The following is a 25,642-nucleotide window of genomic DNA, read 5'->3' as shown; positions in this document are numbered from 1 at the left end:
CTCATTGATGTTTCTAGCTCTCCATCCCTCTTCCTTCCTCTCTGTAAAAATCAACAAAATACACATATTTTTTAAAAGTTGTCTATACGTATTATTCTCTAAAGCAGTGGTCGGCAAACTGCGGCTCGCGAGCCGCGGTTTGCCGCTCTGTTGACTAATGAGTTTGCCGACCACTGCTTTAGAGTCTAAAGTATCAGTAGTACAGGCTTTGAACTCATATAGTTTTAGGGTCCAATTCTGGCTTTGCTGTTGGGACACTGGGAATGTAACTGAATCTCTGAGTTTCGGTTTGCACAGGTAAGAAAACATCTATTCTTTGTATTTCTTGAGAAGTATAAGTTATAGGCAAACCACCGGACACAGCAAAATTTGCTCATGACAGCCCGAATCAGTTTTTGAGCTTTTGTCTTCTTCTCTTTCCGCTTTTTTCAGCTTCTAAACCACCTCGCCATAGACTTGCAAAGGAAGCCTCCAGCCCCAGCGCCCCTGGAGGGCGTGTCCGGCGGGAAGGACCCGGGTTGGCTCCGCCCCACTCGGGGCGGCCGGCGCGCCTGATCGCCTCGGTTCACCTCGACCCCGTGCCCCCCCGCACCCAGACCAGCGGCGGAAGGCGCATTTCTTCCTCCTTAGTCCCACCGACCGGGTCGCCTGCGAGGTGTGGGTCCGACGCGGATGAGGCACAGCCTGGGACAGCCCGGGTCCGGCGCGCCGCGGCCACTCGAGGCCCCCACCGTCGCCCCCGCCCCCGCCCCCGCCCCCACCCCCTCAGAGCTGAAGAGCCTAGGCCCGCGGGTCCGCGTCCGCCTGCCCAACCGTCCTTTCTACAGCCATGCCGCTGTACGAGGGCCTGGGGAGCGGCGGGGAGAAGACGGCGGTCGTGATAGATCTGGGAGAAGCCTTTACCAAGTGAGTGGCCGCGGCGCCGGCTGCGGTCGTCTGGGGAGAAGGGCGGGGGGTCGACACCCAGGCCCAGGGCCGGGCCGGGTCCTCATTGCCGGCTCACGTCCCCACTCCCCCCGCAAATGATGGCCACTATTATTCCACCGTGGGCGATGCGAATACCAGGATCCGGTGGGGGGCCGGGTTCTGACTCCCAAGGAGGCCCAAGAGGATTCGGGAGAACTGCCTTCGCCGATGCGCCGGGTAGTCGGGTAGTTACCCCAAACCGAACAGACCCTTTGGGATTACCCCTGCAGGGGATGACAGCGGTGAGCTAGACCCCGCTTCCCCTGGACTTCTCAGCCCAAGAAGCTAGCCACCGAATCGTCACGCCTGGTGACCATCTCCATCCTTAAACACTGAATGGAGCGTCTGTGGGTGCTGGAGATCCAAGTATATCCAAGACGGGGCCATTGCTCCCCAAGAGTAGGAAGTCAAATTAGGGAGACTGAACACATCAAAGATGTGAAACCCTATAGATGAGACTCTCGAGATTGCACCCCCCCCAAAAAAAAAAAAAAATCACCTCTTAGATTAGCAAAATTAACATGTTTTAAAAGGCAACTTGTAAACATTAGAGTACTGTTTCTCAACCTTTTGGATGGCATAGATCCCTTTGACGACCGAATGAAAGCTACATATACACAAACCTTAATGTACTTGCACATAGTTTTAGGGATTGGTGAGTATCACAGTGGTCCTTGGACTCCAGGTTGAGAGCCCTTGTACTGGGCTCAAGACAGAGGAGAGTGACAGCCAGAATTGCATCTTGTATATATTTTAAATGGAAACATTTGAAAATCTTCATGTACATAAAATCTTAATGCCTAACATGTAGTAGGTATTTAATAACTTCATTGAATAAATGGTCAGAAGAGCCTATTTAAGAATTGAACCTCAGGTGCACCAGAATTGAATTAAACAGTCCTTGGATTAAACAATCCATTCTCTTACTATTTGATGCACTATCTTCCCTTATTTACATTTTTAAATTTACTTTTAACGGTTTATTTCTAGCATAATAAATACCTTGAGGCTGACACCCAAATATAAATATGTTAAGGAAATGAGAAGCAGAAAGCTGCAATACAGGAAGATGAATGTTGACAAAGACACAGTGATAAGATGAATCTATAAAGTAAAAGGAAAATTGAAGCTGGCTGATGACTTGCATCCTGGGAAATTTGAGGAGCACTGGTGCAAGTAAACATGGAGATGTGATTAGTAGAAGATGGAAAGAGCTATTTGGAGATAAATAGGAGGAGAGCAGTACTGCAAACTAGACAGGACAAGAAGAGATAATCCTCAGACTACACTTAAATGGTGATCTTTTTTTAGCAACATTTTAAGCAAAGGTGTGTTTCACTAACATGAAACAGAAATGGAAATACCTAAATACTCAAGAAAGGAGAATTGTTTTTTAAAAGGATGAAGTACTATGCACTATTTAAAATGATAGCAATGAAGACTAAATATGGGAAGAAGCTTATTATAAGAGTTTATGATGTATGAATAGTGTGATTCTAACTATGTCAAATATTCATAGTTTAAAAATAGACCAAAAGAGGCCACATGGCTCAGAGGTTCAATGTTGACCTATGAACCAGGAGGTCACGGTTCCATTCCTGGTCAGGGCACATGCCTGGGTTGGCGGCTCCATCCCCAGTGTGGGGTATGCAGGAGGCAGCCGATCAATGTTTCTCTCTCGTCATTGATGTTTCTATCTCTCTCTCTCTCCCTTCCTCTCTGAAATGAGTAAAAATGTATATATACATATAATATATATATATATATATTTTAATATATTTTATTGATTTTTTAGAGCGGAAGGAAGAGGGATAGAGAGTTAGAAACATCTATGAGAGAGAAACATCTATCAGCTGCTTCCTGCACACCCCCTACTGGGAATGTGTCCGCCTTGTCCGGAATTGAACCTGGGACCCTTGAGTCCGCAGGCTGACGCTCTATCCACTGAGCCAAACCGGTTAGGGCAAAAATGTATATATTTTAAAAATAGACCAAAAGAGCCCTGACCGGTTTGGCTCAGTGGATAGAGCATTGGCCTGCGAACTCAAGGGTCCCAGGTTCGATTCCGGTCAAGGGCATGTGCCTTGGTTGTGAGCACGTCCCCAGCGGTGGGGTGCAGGAGACAGTTGATCGATGTCTCTAACTCTCTTCTTTGCCCTTCCTCTCTGTGATAAATCAATAAAATACATATTTTTTTAAAAAAAATAGACCAAAAGAAAACATGTCACTGTAGAATCTAGTAATAGTAGAATGATGCACTAATAAGTAACTCATATGAATGAAATCACATAATACAGTACAGATCCAGGGTTGCTAATTTGAAACAATTTTTCACTGTAATGTGCAATTACAAATAGATGGGATTAACTTTTTCTTTCGTTTTTTTGTGGGTTTTTTTTTTTTTTTGTCCCTTTGAATGTATCAGTGATGTTTCCAGATGTGTTTATGTTTTTTTTTTTTTTTTTTTTTTTTTTTTTTTTTAAAATATATTTTATTGATATTTTACAGAGAGGAAGGGAGAGGGATAGAGAGCTAGAAACATCGATGAGAGAGAAACATCGATCAGCTGCCTCCTGCACACCCCCCACTGGGGATGTGCCCGCAACCACAGTACATGCCCTTGACCGGAATCGAACCTGGGACCCTTGAGTCCGCAGGCCGACGCTCTATCCACTGAGCCAAACCGGTTTCGGCTGTTTATGTTTTTTAAATAAATACAGAAAAACTTGTTTCTGTGATAAATATATAGAAAGACTTATAAAAGTAGAGTGTTTCAATATTCTGTTTATTTTCAGATGTGGATTTGCTGGAGAAACCAGTCCAAGATGCATAATTCCTAGTGTGATAAAAAAAGCTGGCATGCCTAAGGTATTTTCTTAAACAAATTAGAAATAAACACTGTAATGCAAAATGTTTTTAAATGTGACTTCAAATAAGATTAGAACAGTGCTAACTACATATCTTATTACTGTATTCCAAGAAAAAATTTAAGAATCTTTATTTAGTTTATGCATTCCATAAAGTTCACCTGTTTAAGTGTACAATTTAGTGATTTTTTAAATTAAGTTCTATAATCATCACCACAGTCCAGTTTTAAAACTTCTTTGTCATCCCAATGAGATTTCTAATGCCTATTTAGAATTTATTCCCATTCCCACCGATAGCCAACCACTCATTTTTTTTGTCTCTAAAGATTTGCCTTTTCTGTACATTTTATTTAGATGGAATTATATAATATCAAGAGAAAGTTTTTAACCTTAGAAAAATAATTTTTTGCGCTTTATAATAAACCTCTATTCTTACTCTGTTCAAAATATAAGATGGGTCTTCAGTCCTTTATTTGTAATTCCAAGATCCAAAGAACTGTGAAAAACATTTTTTAAAAGACAGTTGTTTTTTGTCAAAGCTAATTTGGCAAATTAGGAATTGTAGAATAATAGAAAGAATAATTTTCCTTGCCATAAATTCACCTTTTAAATCCAATATAGATATTTCTGCTATAACTTAATATTTATGTTCCTGAAAAACCTCACTTTGATCACAAACAAAAACAGGCTTATGGAAAAAACAGTGTTGGGGTAGACCATATAAAACTCATGTAACTATAATCAGAACACTAGCAAAAACCAGTAATTGATCTCTCAGTTTGGCTTGCAACTGAATGTGGCTAGAGGCTGTCTTGGGGATATTAAAAATAAAAAGAAATGATGGATTGAAAATGTTGGTCAGTGAGTACTGAGACAATGCAGATAAAACTGAGCTCTGAGCCAGCCACTGGGACTGTTGTTAAGGTGGGACCAAGAGTAAATGCAGCCCAAGAAAGAGTGATGAAAGGGCCCTAGCCGGTTTGGCTCAATGGATAGAGCATCGGCCTGTGGACTGAAGGGTCCTGGGTTCTATTCCGCTCAAGGGCACATGCCCGGATTGCAGCTCGATCCCCAGTAGGGGACGTGCAGGAAGCAGCCAGTCAATGATTCTCTCTCATCGATATTTCTCTCTCTCCTCTCTGAAATCAATTAAAAAAAAAGTAATGAAAGGGTCCACTCAGAAGAGGGCCCCTAATACATAGACTCACATAAACTTTTAAAACGTAGATCTAAAAGGGAACCTACCTGTGTGGCCACCAAGTTAATGACTTGCTTTTTCTTTTTTTTTTTTTTCTTTATTGACTAAGGTATTACATATGTGTTCTTATCCCCTCATTGTCCCCCCCACCCCCACCCCCGCTTATGCCCCCACCCCCCTGGTGTCTGTGTCCATTAGTTATGCTTATATGCATGCATACAAGTCGTTTGGTTGATCTCTCCCCTTTATCCCCACCATCCCTTACGTATTCCCTGAGGTTTGATGGTCTGATCGATGCTTCTCTGTCTCTGGATCTGTTTTTGTTCATCAGTTTATGTTGTTCATTATATTCCACAAATGAGTGAGATCATGTGATATTTATATTTCTCTGACTGATTTATTTTGCTTAGCATAATGCTCTCCAGGTCCATTCATGCTGTTGCAAATGGTAGGAGTTCCTTCCTTGTTACAGCAGCATAGTATTCCATTGTGTAGATGTACCACAGTCTTTTAATCCACTCATCTGCTGATGGGCACTTAGGCTGTTTCCAAATCTTAGCTATGGTAAATTGTGTTATGACTTGCTTTTTCTTGATGAAGGTAATAACTCTGTTATCATATATTCAGTTCCTCTTGCCTAATATGAACTCATACAAATTTCACATTAGTACAGACAGTATTCCTTATTTAACAATCAACTATGAGCATGTTTGCTTTTATAAAAGCACATGTAGCAGAAGAGACTAGCACATCAGTTTTGTATTTGGTATTGGGATGCATCATTAAGATCAACAACATATGAAATGTATCGATTCAGAAAATACATTGGTAAGATAAATGAGCATGTTTTAATTTGAAAATATTTATTATAAATTAACAAGTTATTTTAATTTTTTATAGCCTATCAAAGTTGTTCAATATAATATCAATACAGAAGAATTATATTCCTACCTAAAGGAATTTATCCACATACTGTATTTCAGGTAGGATGCAATGCTATTTGTTTTTTACCCCAGCTTTTCTTATTAGATTTTTCTTATGCCAGTCATAGTGATATTTAGTTGTATTATATCTTAAGAAGAAAAAAGTTGACTCCATTGCCATTTTTACTTGCTTACTTTCAACCTTTTCCAAATATACACTGAGTGGCCAGATTATTATGATCTTTGAATGCATAATAATCTGGCCACTCAATGTATATCCTATATAATAAAAGGCTAATATGCAAATTGTCCCCTCGACCAGGAGTTCGACCAGCAAGCAGGCAGGCCAGCCAAGCACCCATGTCCACTCCCCGTGGCCAGGCTGGCCATACCCCACCCATGCATGAATTCATGCACCGGGCCTCTAAGCCTATCTAATAAAAGAATAATATGCAAATTGACCATCACTCCAAGACACAAGATGGCGGCCCCCATATGGACATAAGATGGCTGGCAGGGGAGGGCAGTTGTAGGCGATCAGGCCAGCAGGGGAGGGCAGTTGGGGGGGACCCAGGCCTTCAGGGGAGGGCAGTTGGGGGGGACCCAGGCCTGCAGGGGAGGGCAGTTAGGGGCGATCAGGCCTTCAGGGGAGGGCAGTTAGGGGTGACCAGCCCTGTAGGGGAGGGCATTTGGGGGCAATCAGGCTGGCAGAGCAGGGCATTTGGGAGGAACCAGGCCTTCAGGGGAGGGCAGTTAGGGGTGACCAGGCCTGCAGGGGAGGGGAGTTGGGGAGGACCAGGCCTGCAGGGGAGGGCATTTGGGGAGGACCAGGCCTGCAAGGGAGGGCAGTTGGGGGCGATCAGGCTGGCAGAGGAGGGCAGTTGGGAGGAACCAGGCCTGCAGGGGAGGGCAGTTAGGGGTGACCAGGCCTGCAGGGGAGGGCAATTGGGGGGGACCACGCCTCCAGGGGAAGGCAGTTGGGGGTGACCAGGCTTGCAGGGGAGGGCAGTTAGGGGTGACCAGGCCTGCAGGGGAGGGCAGTTAGGGGCAATCAGGCTGGCAGGGGAGTGGTTAGGGGGTGATCAGGCTGGCAGGCAGAAGCGGTTAGGGGCAATCAGGAAGGCAGGCAGGCGAGCAGTTGGGAGCCAGCAGTCCTGGATTGTGAGAGGGATGTCCGACTGCCCGTTTAGGCCCGATCCTACCAGGATCAGTCCTACATCCCTCGAGGGGCAGTCAGACATCCCTCGAGGGGTCCCAGATTGGAGAGGGTGCAGGCTGGGCTGAGGGACACACACCCCCAGGCACGAATTTCGTACACCAGGCCTCTAGTGTGTGTGTGTGTGTGTGTGTGTGTGTATACACATATACATACACATATATATATATACACACACACACATATACATACATACACTGAGTGGCCAGATTATTATGCGTTCAGAGATCATAATAATCTGGCCACTCAGTGTATTTGAAACTAAAAAACAGTTAAGCATAAGGAAATGTTGAAAACAAATAAAATGTCCATTAATAAAAGGGGTTGGGAAATTAAATTATTGTATGTCCTTATAATGAAACAGACTTCAGAAAAGAGTTCTGTGTCTATATGTACTGATACAAAAAGGTATCTTAGATATATTGGTAATTGAAAATAGCACGTTGCAGAACAACAACTATGGAATGAATATTTCTGTTAAAATATATATGTGCACTATATTATATTACATATTAATGAAAATATACAAAATGGTAAAAAAAATATATAAAATTGGTGATAGAAGCGTTAGGGTATTTATATTTTCCAAGTTATAAACTTACATCCTATATGGAGTTTTGTGAGCATATATTTTTTTCTTACTTTTGTAACCTAAAGAAAGAAAATGTCTTTTTAATGGCCCAAGTTATTCAAAGTAGATTGTTATTTTTGTCTTCTGAGATAAGTTAATAGATGTGAAGTTTCTGACACAGTGCATGAAATGTAGTAAGAGGTCAGAAATGTTATCTTTCCTGGGTAATAAAACGAAGATGTCTTTTTGTCATAAAGCATTTTAAACTAATGTAGTATAGTTTCTCTATTCTTAACAAATTACATTATGTACCAAAATAAATACAAACTTTTACTTTTAAAAAAAATTTTTTTAAAATAAAAACCCAAAACTATTACTTTTCAGGCATCTGTTGGTGAATCCCAGAGATCGCCGAGTCGTGGTTATTGAATCAGTACTATGTCCTTCCCACTTCAGAGAGACACTCACTCGCGTTCTCTTCAAGTATTTTGAGGTACCTGTTTTATATGTTGTTTTTGGTAGGTACTTAAAGCTTAAACTAAAGGTCCTCATTTATTTCTTTCATTGTCTGTACTGCACAGTGCATTTGAGAAACCAGATAACAGAGTATAAAGCAAAGGCTCCTGAAACTTACTTTCTTTGTATAGTTATTTCATGCATAATTAGCATTTCATCCACTAATTAGATAAATGAAGATTTCTTCTTACTGACTTATTGGTGTTTCTGTTATTCACTTATTTATTTTGTTGTTAATCTTCATCTGATATTTTTTCCATTAGTTTTTAGAGAGATTAGGGGGGTGGTGAGAGAAACATCTATGTGAGAGAGACACATCAGTTGGTTGCCTCTGCACTCACCCTGCCTGAGCTGAGATCAAACCTGCAACCCAGGTATGTACCCTTGACGGGAATCAAACCCACAGGCTGAAGCTCTAACCATTGAGCAATTTTGGCCAGGGCTATTTATTTATTTTAATATAGCTTTTTCTGTTCGGGGACTTTTTAATTTTTTTCCAGAATTTAAAGGTAAATTGTATACTGTGGAGTTTATGATGTGTTTCTTTCAGATCTTTCTCCTTTCTGTCGTTCAGTTATGCTGAGTACTCTGAAGTCTTCAATTCTTTTATTTTAGGCTTTCAATTCCTATTAAATGGAATACTCAAGTAATGTTTCCCTTAAACTGGGTAGGCAGTGCCAGGAATGACTCTTACGTGTTGATATTAGTGATATTTATTACAACTTTCATTTCATAGGAGTTAATTTTAAAGACCAAATTATGATTTCACATTATTAAGTTTCACATTCTAAGAAAAGATCATACAGATAATCTTTATTAATAAAAATTTTTAAAATTTCTACCTTAGGAATTTAGGATTTTTCAGCAAGGGAAACTAGAAGATTGTATAAAATGTGTTCAACATAGAAATTCTGTGCATAGTCCTGTGCACTGAAAGGTCACTGGTTCAATTGCTGGTCAGGGCACATACCCAGGATGCAGGTTCGAGTCTCGCTCGGGCCCCATGTGTAAGGCAACCAACCAATGATTTTCTTTCTCTCTCCCTCTCCCTTCTGTCCTCTCTCTCAAAAATCAATAAAATAAATAAAGAAAGAAAGCCCGGTGTGTGTGGCTCAGTTGGTTGGGTGTCATCCCAGGCACTGAGAGGTCACTGGTTTGAATCCCCATCAGGGCACATGACTGGGTTTCAGGCTCCATCCTCAGTGGGAGGTGTGCAGGAGGCAGCTGATCAATGTTTCTCTCTCATCAATGTTTCTGTTTCTCCATTCCTCTCTCTGAAATCAATAAAAACATTTTTTTTAAAAGAAATTAATCATGTGTATTTTTTTCATACATTCTACTGAGCTCAAAATATATAAAAGATCATAATGTCTTTATGAGATAGGGCAATTAATATTTCTAAGTTATTATGTATTAAGACAGAGAAACAGGTTACATTCCTCTTATCCTTAGATTTAGGAGTTTGGTTTTCAGTAGGGAGAACACAGACAAAACAAGAAATCATGTCAGCTCTTATCTGAATGAAATAGATGATTCTCTGTGTTTATACTTAGAGTTTTAGTTGTGTTTGTGTATCCTTATATATACTGGTAACTAGAATACCTGCTATCTCAATTTAAATAAGGGGAATATAGCCATTATTTTATTTGTCACTTGGTTATGATGGACTTTCATGTTTTGATTGAATATTTATGTAATATTTGGAGTGCCACCAGATCTGGCGAATTTTCACTGAAAAAATGTTACACAGAACTAAGGATTTTTGTAGTTCTTCCATTTAATTTTAACTGCTATGTTATAATGGTTTAAAAATATAGCTCATATTACAAACTTGTGGATAAAGACAATCAAGAATTCTTTTTCTGTGTTTTCGTTTTGATAGTAAAAACATCTTTTTATTTTTAAATTTAGCATTTTCCTTCAAATTTATGTTTCTAGACCTCTTATTTTATCTCTCTCAGTTTTCCCGCTAAGAGAGAGAACAAAAATTTTTTTGTTAATGCTTTTTTTGGAATGAAACATCTTAGAGAATTTAAAGAATGTTTTTATTATACTGTATTTTGATTATGTGTAAATTCAAATAAATCACCAAAGCAGTTCTTAATTTAGTGCCACCAAATTGTTGACTAGATATCATAATATAAATTCATATAACGTTCGCTTGAGTTTTTTTTAATATATTTGAAATGTAAAGCAAACACTTTCAACTACTGACACTCATTCTGCTTTTGTTGTTTTCTAGGTTCCGTCTGTCTTGCTTGCTCCAAGCCATCTAATGGCTCTTCTGACGCTTGGGATAAACTCTGCTATGGTCCTGGATTGTGGATATAGGGAAAGCCTGGTGTTACCTGTATCTTTTTTTGTCAACAAGCTAATTTTGCAAATTTTTACTCTACTTTAAAATAATTGGGCTAATTAAAAATGGTTTTTATTACATCAAACTATTTTGGGTTACCGTGTATAGATATAAATTATCATGTGGAAAAAATTCACAAGATTGTGAGACTTAAATTTAGTTTTTGTAGAAATTATTATTATGACTTGGTCCCAGTATATACTCCAGGGATTAGACCTCATAAATATTATGTTCAGTTCTTAGGAGGAACATCAGCTAATTGGACATATTAGAGAAGTTAATTAGGATAGTCAAGTTTTAAGAAAAGAGTAATTGGAGAAACCTGAAATGCGAAAGTTAAATCAAGAAAAATGAAAACTTAATGGTGACATGAAATCTGCCCTCAAATAGCTGTAGGGCTCACTGTGGAATATTGAATACCTTTTTCTCTCTTATCTCCAGAGACTGTCATGGCAGCAGTATGGCATAGGCTTTACGGGTTTGGGTTTTGGAATCAAATATGTGTAAATCTCAGCTATGCTTCCTACTAGTTGTATGCTACTGCTCAAGTAGCTTAATCTCTTTGGGCCTCAGTTTCCTTTTCCATAAAATGGGAATTAATAATTACAGCTGATAGGGGCATTATGTGACTTGAGGAAGGTAATGTATGTAAAGTATTTAGCAAAGGACCTGGCACATAGTAACTTGCTCAGTAAGTGCCATAGTTTTACGTCATTCACAACATCAGGAAACACTCTCTAGTAATTCAAGCTGTCCCAGAATAGAACTCCTGACATTGAAAAGGAGGTTGAAATACATTTATTTATTAGGAGAAATACTTAGGGAAAGGGAATCAAGAATCATTGACTCCTAAGGAACTAAATTAGGCAGTAGCTTTTTAAATATAAAGTATTTTATGTGTTAAGTCTCGTAACAGCCCTGTAACTTAAATATTATTCTCATTATGTAAATGAGAAGATTAGAAGTTTGGATAGGTTGTTAACTCGGGGTCATACAAACATATAGCCAAGATGTATACCCATGCTTTTACCAATATACTTTTTTCCTTTTTATAAATATTACGAAATTCATGCACGGGGTGGGGCGGGGGAAGGGTGTCCCTCAGCCTGTCTGCATCCTCTCCAATCTGTGACCCCTCGGTGGATAACCAGCAGTCGGACATCCCTCTCACAATCCAGAACTGCTGGCTCCTAACCTCTTGCCTGCTGCCTGATTGCCCCTAACTGCTTCTGCCTGCCAGCCTGGTTGTCCTTAACTGCTCCCCTGCTGGCTTGATTGCCCCTAACCACCTCTGCCTTGGCCCCGCACCCGGGATCCAGGATTCCCTCCTCCAGCAGACCACAGGCACCCAGGATCCGGGCTTCCTTCTCTCTGGTCAGCCATAGGTGCCCAGGCCGGCTGCAGCTGCAGGGGATGGTAGGCAGGTGGCTTCGCCTGGGCTGCAGCCGCAGGTGTTGGCACCTGGGCCGCAGGCAGGCAGCTTGTCCGTCTTCCCTAGGATGCAGTGTGGGCGACTTCTCCAGCTGGCTGTGGCCTGGGATCACAGGGCAGGCGGCTTCTTCGTCTCCTGGGCTGCAGCCAGCCTCAGGCACTGGGGCCCAGTTTCTCCATCTCCCCCAAGACATGGGGCAGGTGGACATGAGGCTTCTGCTGCTGGCAGTGGCCTGGGATCACGGGGCAGGCAGCTTCTTCGTCTCCTGGGCTGCAGCCAGCCTCAGGCACTGGGGCCCGGTTTCTCCGTCTCCCCTAGGACATGGGGCAGGCGGCTTCTCCAGCTGGCTGTGGCCTGGGATCACAGGGCAGATGGCTTCTTCATCTCTTGGGCTGCAGCCAACCTCAGGCACTGGCACCTGACTTCTCAGACTCCCACAGGCTCGGAGCGACTGGGGGGCGGGGCTGCTGCCATATTTTCAGGTTCATTTGCATACTCACTCCTGATTGGCTGGTGGGCGTAGCAGATATGGTCACTTTGCATCTTTCTCTTTTATTAGTATAGATAACTGGCAGAATATCAAAAACAGTATATAAAATAAGGTAGCAAACCCATAGTACAATATTGTGCACTATTCTCTCAGTACTGTTTAATAGAAATACAATGTGTGACATAATATAATTTAAAATTTTTCTAAGCTGCATTTATAAAGTACAAATGAAAGAGACTAATCAATATAAAAATAATGAGATATTTTACTAGGGGCTTTTTTTTTTAATATATATTTTATTGGTATTTTACATAGAGGAAGGGAGAGGGATAGAGAGCTAGAAACATCGATGAGAGAGAAACATCGATCAGCTGCCTCCTGCACACCTCCCACTGGGGACGTGCCTGCGACCAAGGTACATGCCCTTAACCGGAATCGAACCCAGGACCCTTCAGTCTGCAGGCCGACGCTCTATCCACTGAGCCAAACCCGTTTCGGCACTAGGGGCTTTTTTTGTATTAAATCTAAATTTGGTAATTTGGTGTGTAGTTTATTCTTACTTTACATCTGAATTTAGACTAGCCATATTTCAAGTGCTGAATTAGCCACATGTGGCCCGTGGCTACTTTATTGGACACCCCAGTATTAACTAATGAATTGTGTGTGTGTGTGTGTGTGTGTGTGTGTGTGTGTTTAACCTTTGTCTTTGGAGAAGAATATGAAAAAAGACTGATTTCTCTGTAACTTTAAAAAATAAGAAATAAGCCTGCCTGGGTGGCTCAGTGGTTGAGCGTCGATTCCTGGTCAGGGCACATGCCCAGGTTACAGGCTCGATCCCTAGTGTGGGGCGTGCAGGAGGCAGTCTGTCAATGATTCTCTCTCATCATTGATGTTTCTATCTATCCCTCTTCCTTCCTCTCTGAAATCAATAAAAAGAAAAAATTAAACAATTAAAAATTAAAATAAGAATTTGCTGATTTAAAACAATACTGCAGAAGGTGAAGAAAATATCAAGGAAACCACATTTTATCTCCTAAAATAGTAATATCCTTAACTACCCTATAGATATATGAAGGAATCCCAGTACTAAATTGCTGGGGAGCACTCCCCCTAGGAGGAAAAGCTCTGCACAGGTAAGTTTCTTGGAATCTAGCACATTTTCTTTACCTGTGTCACAAAAACAGATGCTAATTTTTTTATAGTGTTCAATAGAGGACTTATAACATGGACATTTAATGTTACTGATTTCATTCTCTGTTCGTCTTTAGTATATTTATCTTTTAAAAATAAAACCGCTTTACTTAAAGCATCATAATACATTATATAGTAAACATCCTATATAATAAAAGCCTAATATGCTAAGTGTCCTGTCATCCAGTCGGCCGTTCAACCTATCAAAGTGTAATATGCTAATGATATGCTAAGGCCGCTCAACTGCTCACTGTATGTGCACTGACCACCAGGGAGCAGACACTCCGACCGGTAGGTTAGCTTGCTGCTGGGGTCCGGCAGATCAAGACTGAGCTAGACAGGCCAGACATGCCCTGGAGCCCTCCCACAATCCCTCCCCAGCTGGCCAACCTCCTGTGTCCCTCTCCGCCCCGATTGTGCACCGGTGGTGTCCCTCGGCCTGGCCTGCGCCCTCTCACAATCCGGGACCCCTCGGGGGATGTTGGAGAGCCGGTTGCGGTCCGATCCCACAGGCCAGGCTGAGGGACCCCACTGGTGCAGTATTAAATAAGAAAAGGATATCATTTGCAGTATTTTAATTCCAGTAATTTTTTTTACCTTAAGGGAGTTGGAAACTCAACTATTGGAGCTATGTACTGTTGACACAAGTGCTGCTAAAGAACAGAGCCTTCCCTCTGTGATGGGTAAAGTCATTTTAAACTATTTAAGAGTAGTTTACATTATTTGCTTTTCATTTTTCAACTTTTTTTTTTTTTTAAAAATTGATTTCAGAGAGGAAAGAGAGAGAGAGATAGAAACATCAATGATGAGAGAGAATCATTGATCAGCTGCTTCCTGCACACACCCCACTGGGTACCGAGCCCACAACCCAGCCATATGCCCCGACCAGGAATTGAACCGTGACCTCCTGGTTCATAGGTCAACGCTCAACCACTGAGACACGCTGGCCGGGCACAACTTATGTTTTTTAACTCCATCGTATATTCTCTTTTCCCCTACATCACTAACGACATTGCTCTAATTATAAGGTTATTATTGAGCTTTTCACCACCAAACCCAGTAGTTTAGTTTTAGCCATCTTTTCTAGAACTTTTGACCTTGTTGATTTTCACGTACTTTTGATGTTACCTCTTCCTTTGACTTCCAGGAATGCTGTTGATTCTCAAACATATCCCTGGGCCTAACCCTTCTAAACTTCATTTCATATTTCCAACTGGTCATTAGATGTAAACTAGGCATGTCTCTAGGCACCTCAAACTTAAGACTTAAGTGAACATGTTATCTCCTTCTCTAAATTCATTTCAGTGAATCATTCTTAGATAAGGATAACATATTTATATCCTTCTTTTTAGAAAACTGGGAGTTATCAGGTCCTTTTGTTCTCCTTTAGAAATCTCTTTTAAATTTCATCTTTTTTAAAATCACCCGCACCACTGAACATCTGAAAAGAAGGACATTGTAAAGTAGGCCCTCATTATTGCTTGCTTGGATTATTACAGGAGCCTGTTCTCTGGACTGATTCAGTCTAATTTTCACTGTTGCTAGCAGTAACTTCCACAAAACAATTGTGATTGCATTGCTCTTTTCCTTGACAACTTTAGTTGGTTCCCACTGGCTAAAATCCATATTATCCATTTGATATACATGTTTCTTCACAATCTGACTTCATTCTGCCTCTTAGCCTTAACTGCTAAACTCAGCCCTTTGCATCTTATTTCAGCTACAGTAAATTTCATATGGTTTTCTAGGGATCATAGCCCTACAACCCTGTGCCTTCCTTTATTCTATTGCTTTACCTGGAATGCTTTTCTTTGCTTAGTTGGGGTTTTGATTCCTCTGCATGACTCAGCTGGAATGTCATGCTAATTTTGAAGCCTTCCTTGTTTTCCCTAAGCAGAATAAATTGCTCCCCTATCTGTTAAGCCTTCAGCAGTATTGACTATAGCACATGTAACACATTTTCCTGTTAGCTTACCAGTTTCCCACAATAGACTTTGAGGATCCCTGTCTTACTTATTTTTCAATCTGTAGAATCTAATATAGTGCCTGGGCACTGAGTAAATGTTGGAAAACCCTGGCCAGGTGGCTCATTTGGTTGGAGTGTCGTCTCATACACCAAAAGGTTGCAGGTTCGATTCCTGATCAGGACACATACCTATGGTGCAGTTTGATCCTTGGTTGGGGCACATATGGGAAGCAAAAAAAATTATATACAGAATAATTATGCTTTTTTATTCTCTGAAATATAAGTTAAAAATTCTGAGTTCACATCCTGGCCAGTGTGGCAAAGTTGGTTGCAGTTCACCCTACACACTGAAAGGTCGAGGGTTCAATTCCTGCCAGGTGATTGCCCAACCCTGTGCAGGAGGCAGGCAAACTGAGCAACCGAGGTTTGAGGTTTCTCTCCCGCTCTCTCCCTCAGGTGAGGATTTAAAAAAAAAAAAAAAGAAATTCTGAGTTTAGAAGATTTTGTATTTTGATTAGAAAATTTTGTTTCTGAGTCTGATTTGGAAAACAAGATTTTTAGCAACAAAATCACATATCCAAACATCCATCTTCCTAGGCTTTCTATATTGTATAGATTTCTTTGACTAGGTACTTTCTCACTCATTTTTTAAAATGTTGCCTTTACCTTGAAGGAAAAAAGTAGCAGTCTGCATGTGATCCTTTTCTAAAATATATATTAGGTTAGCATGTTATTGACAATCATGTATTATAGGAGAGATAAACAAACTTGAAACTTCACTTTTTGTAAAATAAAAATAACTCATATTTAAGCCCTGTATTTCTTCTAAGTACCACAAGATAGCCAACAAATCTCTTATGGTAGAAAAGATTTTATTTTCTTTTTATGGTAGAAAGGTAATTTCTGTCTAGTGCCATTTATTTTACTGTATTTTTAAGGTATCTTGTTTTTATCAAATTTATGAGTAGTGACATTCAGTAATGCTTTGTGCACACCTGGCTTTATCTTCTGTGCTTTGGCTTGGCTTTGAATGATGAAATTTCTTCCCTAAAAGCAAATTTAATTATTCTATTTGTTGTTGTTTTAAATTATAGTATTGCCTGGCTGGCATGGCTTAATGGTTGGGTGTTGACCTAAGAACCAGGAGGTCAGGGTTCAATTCCTGGTCAGGGCACATGCCCAAGTTGCAAGCTCGATCCCCAGTAGGGGGCATGCAGGAGGCAGCCATTCAAATGATTCTCTCTTATCATTGATGTTTCTATCTCTTCTCCCTTCCTCTCTGAAATCAACAAAAATATATATTTTTTAAATTATAGTACTTAAAATTTTGCTGAAATGGAAATGTGAATGCAATATAAGAGACTGTTTTTGCTTTTAAGATTGTATAGTTTTAAATAAAATTTCTGTTTTAGGTTCAATTCCAGAAGGTGTCTTAGAGGACATTAAAGGTAAACTAAGTTCCCATTTTTGTCCCTTTGATTCTTTAAGTATTGGTTTGGGTGGCATGTGTTTTAAAATATTTACACAGCCCTAACTGGTTTGGCTCAGTGGATAGAGCGTCGGCCTGTGGACTGAAGGGTCTCAGGTTCGATTCCAGTCAAGGGCATGTGCTTTGGTTGCAGACACATCCCCAGTAGTGGGTGTGCAGGAGGCAGCTGATTGATGTTTCTAACTCTCTATCCCTCTCCCTTCCCCTCTGTAAAAAATTAATAAAATATGTTTTTTAAAAATAAATAAAAATGTTTACACAGATACAAAATATACTAAATTCATTATGTAATACCCCAAAATATTTCATATATAGCCTATGGAATAATGTAAATTTTTTACTTTTCTTCAGATTTACATAAGCTTTTGGCATTATTTATAATGTGTTATTGAAGAAACGTCTCAATTGTAGATATAATATATAGGGTTACTAGGAAATTAGTACTTTCCAAAGTATGAACTTATAGTTAAATTGCTTAAGAAAGCCACTGGTTTTATGTCATGTAGGTTTTTTTCTTAAAAAATAGAAATCAATAAAAATATTTTTAAAAAATAAATAAATAAAAGTAAAGAAGGGCACCTTTCCCTGCCATCTATATGTGATCTTGCAGGCTAGCATTTGCCTTACTTAGATAGTTCGTAGGACTTGAATAAAATATAACATATATAAGTAACTTGAGCACCTAGCTTATTGTCTAACATATTAACATATTGTAAATTCTTAAATATATTTTGAATTAGTGAACGAAAATGATTTTATATATGTAAATATATTTATGTTTTGTAAATAATTAACCAAATCATTGGATTTCTTGCACGCAACATAAATTTTGCTTCTACTAAAAAATGTTTTATCCCTTACCTGTTTCTGAGAATAACTTAATCAGCTTATTATAAAAGGTACTTTGCAGTAGAAGTAATCTTTAAAAGAATAAATTTTAAAGTATAAAAACAAAAATGGTGCCATAGTAGAAGGAAAGTGATAGTATTGGGTTGTGGCAAGAGGGAGAAAATAATCATACCAAAAAACTGAAAACTAAGGAGTGTTACTATAACTAGGAGCAAAATTTGGCTTTGTGTTCTAACCAACCAAGATTTTAAAAAAAGAATCAGCTAGATCCGTGGTCGGCAAACTGCGGCTTGCGAGCCACATGCGGCTCTTTGGCCCCTTGAGTGTGGCTCTTCCGCAAAATACCACGGCCTGGGCGAGTCTATTTTGAAGAAGTGGCGTTAGAAGAAGTTTAAGTTTAAAAAATTTGGCTCTCAAAAGAAATTTCAATCTTTGTACTGTTGATATTTGGCTCTGTTGACTAATGAGTTTGCCGACCACTGAGCTAGATAATTACATAAGATTAGATATAGAGATATGGATCAATCTTGTTCAAAGAAACATTCTATTCAGTTACACATTTTCATGATGCTAAAATTTATTTATTTTATTTATCTTTTTAAATATATTTTGTTGATATTTTACAGAGAGGAAGGGAGAGGGATAGAGAGCCAGAAACATCGATGAGAGAGAAACATCGATCAGCTGCCTCCTGCACACCTCCCACTGGGGATGTGCCCACAACCAAGGTACATGCCCTTGACCGGAATCGAACCCGGGACCCTTCAGTCCGCAGGCCGACGCTCTATCCACTGAGCCAAACCGGTTTCGGCTAAAATTTATTTTTATTATGTTAATCTTTATATAAGGAATAGTTTCCTCAAAGGGTGTTTGTTTTTTTTTTAATGTGGTTTTATGTTAGATGAACACAACATATCTTATGACTACTCGATGAACAGCAAGGTTTTTTATTTGTGAATAAATTGTTATAAGCTAACTAAAGACAGGTATAGTTTATAAAAGTTAGATAAGTGGATAATTAGTATGTCTACTTGAAGAGGATTTTTTTTTTAACAGAGACGTAGATTGACTCAATGACAAACCATAACTAAATCTTCTTTTCTTTCCAGTGCGCACTTGCTTTGTAAGTGATCTGAAACGTGGACTAAAAATCCAAGCAGCAAAATTTAATATCGATGGGAATACTGAGGTAAGTTCATAATAAATGTATATTCTTTTTTCAGAAGCTTATTTGTATTTATTTATATATTTATATTACTTATATTTCAGCGTCCCTCACCACCCCCAAATGTTGACTACCCATTAGATGGAGAGAAGATTTTACATGTCCTTGGATCAATCAGGTTAGACCTTAATTTTTATGATCAAAATAATGAACTAAAATAAATGGTTGGCCTTTCAAAATATTTGCTTCAACAAGATAGAAGCTTGTCTCTCATGTAAGAGAAGTTCAGATGTAGATAGTTCAGGGATAGTATGACAGCTCCCATCAGGGACCCGAACATTTTTTCTCTATTATCTTTGGGGTGTAGCCTTTTTCCTTGGGGTCTAGTATGGTTGCTGGAGTTATAGCTAATATATCAAGCAAGCAGTTCTAGGAAGGGAAAGAAAAAGGCACCTTCCTCTTTTTTTATGGAGACTTTCTAGAAGTTCCATATACCCTTTCTGCCTTCATTTTATTGTCTGGTACTTAGGTACATCTAGCAGCAAGGAGGGCTGATAGAGTGTTTCTACTTGAGGCATTATATCCACTATAAAAATGGAGTCCTATCTTTTTAAAATTTTCAAATAATTACAGATTCACAGGAAGTTGCTAAGGTAATATAGAGAAGTCCCATATGTTCTTCACCCAATTTCTCTCAATACTTATATCTTACATAACTATAATACAGTATCAAAACCAGTAAATTGGCATTGGTGTAATGTATATGAATAGTTCTATGTAATTCTAACACAGGTAGATTTAATCACCATCACCACAGTCAAGATATAGAACTGTTCTGTTGCCACAAATATCTTCCTTGTTCTGCTCAAAATAGGGTTCTTTTAATTTGGTGGCGGGAGGGGGGGGTGGGCAGAAAAAAATGAAAAGTGGATATTTTATTAGGCAACTAGCAATGTTGGCTGTGTATTATTTTTAAAAACAAAGAAATGCTTTGGGGGAGTTGAATTTTGTTTGTTTTTATTTTGCTTATTTATTTTTATAATCCTCACCTGAGGATATTTTTCCATTGATTTTTATAGAGAGTGGGAGAGAGAAACCTCCCTTGGCTGGAATCAAACCCTGGACCCTTTAGTCCACGGGCTGCCGCTCTATCCACTGAGCCAAACCAGCTAGGGCAGATTTTGTTGTTTTTAGACCTCTTGTATCACTACTGATCTGCTTGTGGAGTCTTACTAACTTTTATGGAATGCTGTTCCTTTTCTGTTACTAAGTTTATGGAGGTATAGCTGGACAAAATATATGTAAATCTATCCATAATAATAATTGTAGACAATACTTAGGGAGTGCCTTCTATGTACCAGGCACTGTTCTATTAACTCATTGAATCATCACCTCAACACCTGTGAGGCAGGTACTATTATTCTCAATTATAAATGCAAACACGTTGGTTGTATTTGAATAATTATCCTATATTAACAAGATATTGGTACTTTAAAATGTGTCAATAAAACTAATGGTATATTCTGTATCATATTATGAGATGCCAACAAAGCACTCTGTTTTTAATCTCATTAGAGATTCGGTTGTGGAAATTCTTTTTGAACAAGATAATGAAGAAAAATCTGTTGCCACTTTAATATTGGATTCCCTTATGCAGGTATTTTTATTTAATAAAATGTTTAAATTTATGACTACAGCCCTTTAGAGAAAAACTTTAAATTTATATTCTTTATTTTAATTTTAGCCATCAGTTACATTATTTTATTTTATTGTTGTTGTTGTTGTTGTTAGTTTGTTTTTTTGTTAATCCTCACCCAAGGACATTTTTTCCATTGATTTTTAGGGAGAGTGCAAGAGAGAGGGAAAGACAGTGAGAAACATTGATGTGAGAGAAACACATCAATTGGTTGCCTCCTGCATGAGCCCTGACCAGGGCCTGGGCCAGGGAGGAGCCTGCAACCTAGGTGCGTGCCCTTGACTGGAATTGAACCTGTGACCCTTTGGTCCGTAGGCTGACGCTCTACCCACTGAGCCAAACTGGCTAGGGCTGTTTACGTATTTTAGCTCTTATGTTAAATGTAATAATTATTTAGTTTTACTTTGGCACTATGATATAGTACCTACAATATTTCAACCTAGGGATAGTAAGTATTATGGATATATCATTCATTTTTCCATAGCAGGAATACCAGATTTTTATTTTGTAGCTAGTATGGTTTATAGTTTCTTCAAATGCAGATTTGGGTAATGTTGAATTTTAAATTCCAAGGTGTATATGATAATATTTCTTTTTTTGTGTAATGATTGTGGAATCACAGAACTTTATGTGAAATACATCACATTGGAAGATATTGTCTACCTCTAGAGCTCCACTCAAGGACTTTTATGAAAAATATAACATCAGTGAAGGATTTTTACATTTCTAATTCTTAGAGAGCACTGATATGGAAACAATTTTTTCAAGAATGTTATCTTCCCACTCGACAATTGGCTCTGGATATAATATTGTGAAGATAATACCTTTAGAAAATTTAAGTTTCCACACTTTCTTTACTAAAAAAGAAATGAAAAGTTACTTTTCATCTTCTTTGCTCAACTCTTTCCTGAAAATGAGAAAACTCACATAATTACCACCATATGCCCCATAGAATTTACAATTCTATACTATTAGATTTTAAAATCTTTAAAGTTCTTTATGAGTATATGGCAATATTAGGGTGGTTATATTTGTAGCATTAAAACTCCCTTGTGAAAGAAACCTTTCTGTGGCCCTTCTGTAATACAGATAATTACCTATTTCATGTGTAATACTTAAGCTGAATATTTTCTTAAATCTAGTTAAATATTATTTATACAGTTAATGATAAATCCTTTTTTTTTTCTTTCTCTTTAATTACAGTGCCCAATAGACACTAGGAAGCAATTAGCAGAGAATTTGGTAATCATAGGTGGCACATCTATGTTGCCAGGATTTCTCCATAGATTGCTTGCAGAAATAAGGTATTTGGTAGAAAAACCAAAGTATAAGAAAACACTTGGCACCAAGACATTCCGTATTCATACTCCACCTGCAAAAGCTAATTGTGTGGCCTGGTTGGGAGGTAAGAACTTAGTTTTTAAAATATAATGATTATATACTAATTGGTTCCTGAGTAGTATAACTAATGGAGATATAGAATAGATGGTTCAATGTCCAAAATTGCCCACTTAATAAACTAATAAAACTATTAAAGAATTTTCTATGAACATTCATTTTCCCTTAAATAGTTAATTTTCAGAATTATACACCTATTTCTCTTGGCATTTGCATTTTGATTTTTTTATATATTTTAAAATATTTTTTAAACATTTTTATTTATTTCAGAGAGGAAGGGAGAAGGAGAGATAGATAGAAACACCAATGATAAGAGATAATCATTGATCGGCTACCTCCTGCATGCCCCACACTGGGGACCGAGCCCGCAACCTGGGCATGTGCCCGGACTGAGAATCTAACCGTGACCTCCTGGTTGATAGATCAACTGATGCTCAGCCACTGAGCCACACTGACCAGGCTGCACTTTGATTTTTTAAAAATAAACTTCTTTGTCCAATTAGAGTCACCCCTCATAATAGTGGGGGCTGTGCCTTTATTCCAGTGATGCTACTACCATTTCTTTCCTTTTTTTTAAATCCTCACCTGAGGATATTTTTCCATAGATTTTTAGGGAGAATGGAAGAGAGAGGAAAAGACAGAAACATCTCTGTGAGAAAAACACATCAATTGGTTGCCTCCTGCACGAACCATGACCAGGGCCTGGGCAGGAGAGGAGCCTGCAACCAAGGTACATGCCCTTGATCATAATGGAACACAGGACCCTTTGATCCACAGTCCGACCCTCTATCCACTGAGTCAAACTGGCTAGGGGGCTACTACCATTTCTTAAAACATGTTTTAATTCCTTAGAGAAAGCTAATCTGTGAGCCATATGAAAATTGATTCTTTAGGCATAACACATGGACACAGACAAGAGTGTGGTGAAGGCTGAGAGGTAGTTGTGGAGTGAGGGAGTCAATGGGGGTAGGAAAGGGGACACTATAAATACTTTCAACAATAAGGATGGATTAAAAAATCGATTATTTTATAATTATACTTTCTTTTGTGACTGAGTTCAGTGAATGTTTTAGAAAAAGATAGTTTCGTTGAAATAAAGAAATAGCCTAAGAAAGAGACTACTTTAAAGAGAAAAACAATCATGAATGAATGTGTATTTTTGTATACATTCTGATTTGTGTTTAATCATGCAGTTTCAGCTAATAGGTATCAGGATCTTTCTGAGAGAAAAACAAAATATTGACATTTTAAATGTATCTCTAGTAAAGTTTCATCAAAATGCAATTTTGATCTAGGACAAATGGATTTAGTTACTAAATTATATTTTAAAGACTGCCTTGGGGTGTATTTATAAGGTCTTCAGCATAGATTCTTAGGGTATGACGATGCTTTTTGGGTTTTGCAGTACCGTTTTATTTATTATCATATAATCTTAGAGTTGTGGCAAAGAAAAACTAAGGGTATTTATTGTATTTATGGAGTTGAAAATACTTTCCACCCCTCTCTGCCTCACTTGCTTTTAAACACAGTAATACTTGTTACAATTTTCACTATAATCTGTTATCTATATATATGAAAGCCTAAGCAACCGTTACAACCGAAATGACTGGAACACTGGTCGCTATGACACGCACTGACAACCAGGGGGCAGATGCTCAACACAGGAGGCAGATGCTCAACTCCTGGTGGTCAGTGCACTTCCACAGCCAACCTCCTGTGGCCCCTTCCCTCCCAGCTGGCCAACTTCCTGCAGCCCCTCCCCCTAGCCTGCTGGCCCCTGGATAGGCCTCGATCACTGGCCAGGCCAAGGAACCCCACCCGTGCACAAATTCGTGCACTGGGCTTTTAGTAGGCCATAACACAGTAGTGTTTGAAATATAGGATATAGAACAACTTAACTGGAATTAATTTGAATTGCATTGTTGAATTTTACCTTTTCTGTCTTGTGATATAACGAAGTGGGTGTATGTGTACATAAAATTTTCTGGTAAAAGTTTTTATCTTAGTTATAAAAATATTTTTATTACCCAGGAGCTATTTTCGGAGCGCTGCAAGACATACTGGGGAGCCGTTCTGTCTCAAAGGAATATTATAATCAGACAGGCCGTATTCCTGATTGGTGTTCTCTTAATAACCCACCTTTGGAAATGATGTTTGATGTCGGGAAAACTCAACCACCTCTAATGAAAAGAGCATTTTCCACTGAGAAATAAAAGTTTGAATAAATTCAACTTTGTTTCATTTCATCTATCAGACCAATTACAAGCAAATTGTACAAAGTATGCAAGACACTGTTAGAGATGACTTTTGTGGAAGTGAAAGCATTTCTGTAATTTTCTCATTATTAATACTTTTGACTTTTGTTTTTCTGTGTAGTGGTAAAATGGTAGTTGATGCTTATGAAATACATTGTATTTATATCAATAAAATATAGCAAAGCAGTCTTGTTTTGGAAGTTTGTTACATAGTACATTTTTTGTGGGTATACATATATATTTTATTGATTTCAGAGAGGAAGGGAGAGGGAAAGAGAGATAGAAACATCAATGATGACATAGAGAATCATTGATCCCCTATTGGGGATTGAGCCCCCAACCCTGGGCATGTGCCATGACCGGGAATCGAACCAGGACCTCCTGGTTCGTAGCTGGATGCTCAACCACTGAGCAACAGCAGCCAGGCACATAGTACATTTAAAAAAAAAGAATAATAACAGCCCTAGCTGGTTTGGCTCAGTGGATAGAGCGTTGGCCTGTGGACTGAAGGGACCCAGGTTCGATTCCATGGGCTCAATCCCCCATAGGGGGCATGCAGGAAGCAGGTGATCAATGATTCTCATCATTGATGTTTCTATCTCTTTCCCTCTCCCTTCTTCTCTGAAATCAATAAAGAAATACATATTTTTTTTAAAAAAGAAAGGAACTAACTATTAAAGGTTATAAAATTTTTAAAAATAACATATTTCCTCCATGATTCACATAATCTGTCTTAAGCATTGGAGATTCCAATAATTTCATTATTTTTAGCAATTATTTCATTTAAAGAACAAATAATATTACCATAACAAATTATTTCAGATATTAACATCGGTCTATTTCGTAAAATCCTTGTTTTGGTATTTATTTGTCCATGTTAAAATAATGTGTTTTTCCAGAAATATATTTGACACTTTGGATTGAGAATGTTTGGGAGCATAGGTAAGCATTTGTTAAAGTATGGAAATATTCACTTCCTAACTTTATAATTTCTTTTATCAACCATTCTACATTTCTAAGAAAAAAATACTTGATTTTATGCATTTTTAAAAAATATATATTTTTTTATCGACCAGAGAGGAAGGGAGAGGGGGAGAG

General features: G+C 38.7%; 2 protein-coding genes across 2 annotated transcripts in view; one reads left to right on the top strand and one right to left on the bottom strand.

The window, feature by feature from the left end:
• The window catches only part of ARMH4 (armadillo like helical domain containing 4), a 257,827-nt gene that overhangs the window by 176,452 nt on the left and 55,733 nt on the right, over positions 1 to 25,642 (bottom strand). The gene's annotated exons all lie outside the window — the stretch shown is intronic.
• On the top strand, positions 532 to 24,730 carry ACTR10 (actin related protein 10). The gene is made up of 13 exons (XM_080644102.1): positions 532 to 906; positions 3,762 to 3,834; positions 5,932 to 6,014; positions 8,126 to 8,234; positions 10,500 to 10,607; positions 13,601 to 13,668; positions 14,330 to 14,409; positions 17,105 to 17,140; positions 19,140 to 19,219; positions 19,300 to 19,373; positions 20,771 to 20,852; positions 22,095 to 22,296; positions 24,321 to 24,730. The coding sequence occupies exons 1-13, from the start codon at positions 830 to 832 to the stop codon at positions 24,500 to 24,502; spliced, it is 1,254 nt and encodes a 417-aa protein (XP_080500228.1). The 5' UTR covers positions 532 to 829; the 3' UTR covers positions 24,503 to 24,730.

The sequence above is a fragment of the Plecotus auritus genome, assembly GCF_963455305.1.
Source record: "Plecotus auritus genome assembly, chromosome: 1".
In the NCBI taxonomy this organism is placed as follows: domain Eukaryota; kingdom Metazoa; phylum Chordata; class Mammalia; order Chiroptera; family Vespertilionidae; genus Plecotus; species Plecotus auritus.
This window is presented reverse-complemented; position numbering and strand designations above follow the sequence as displayed.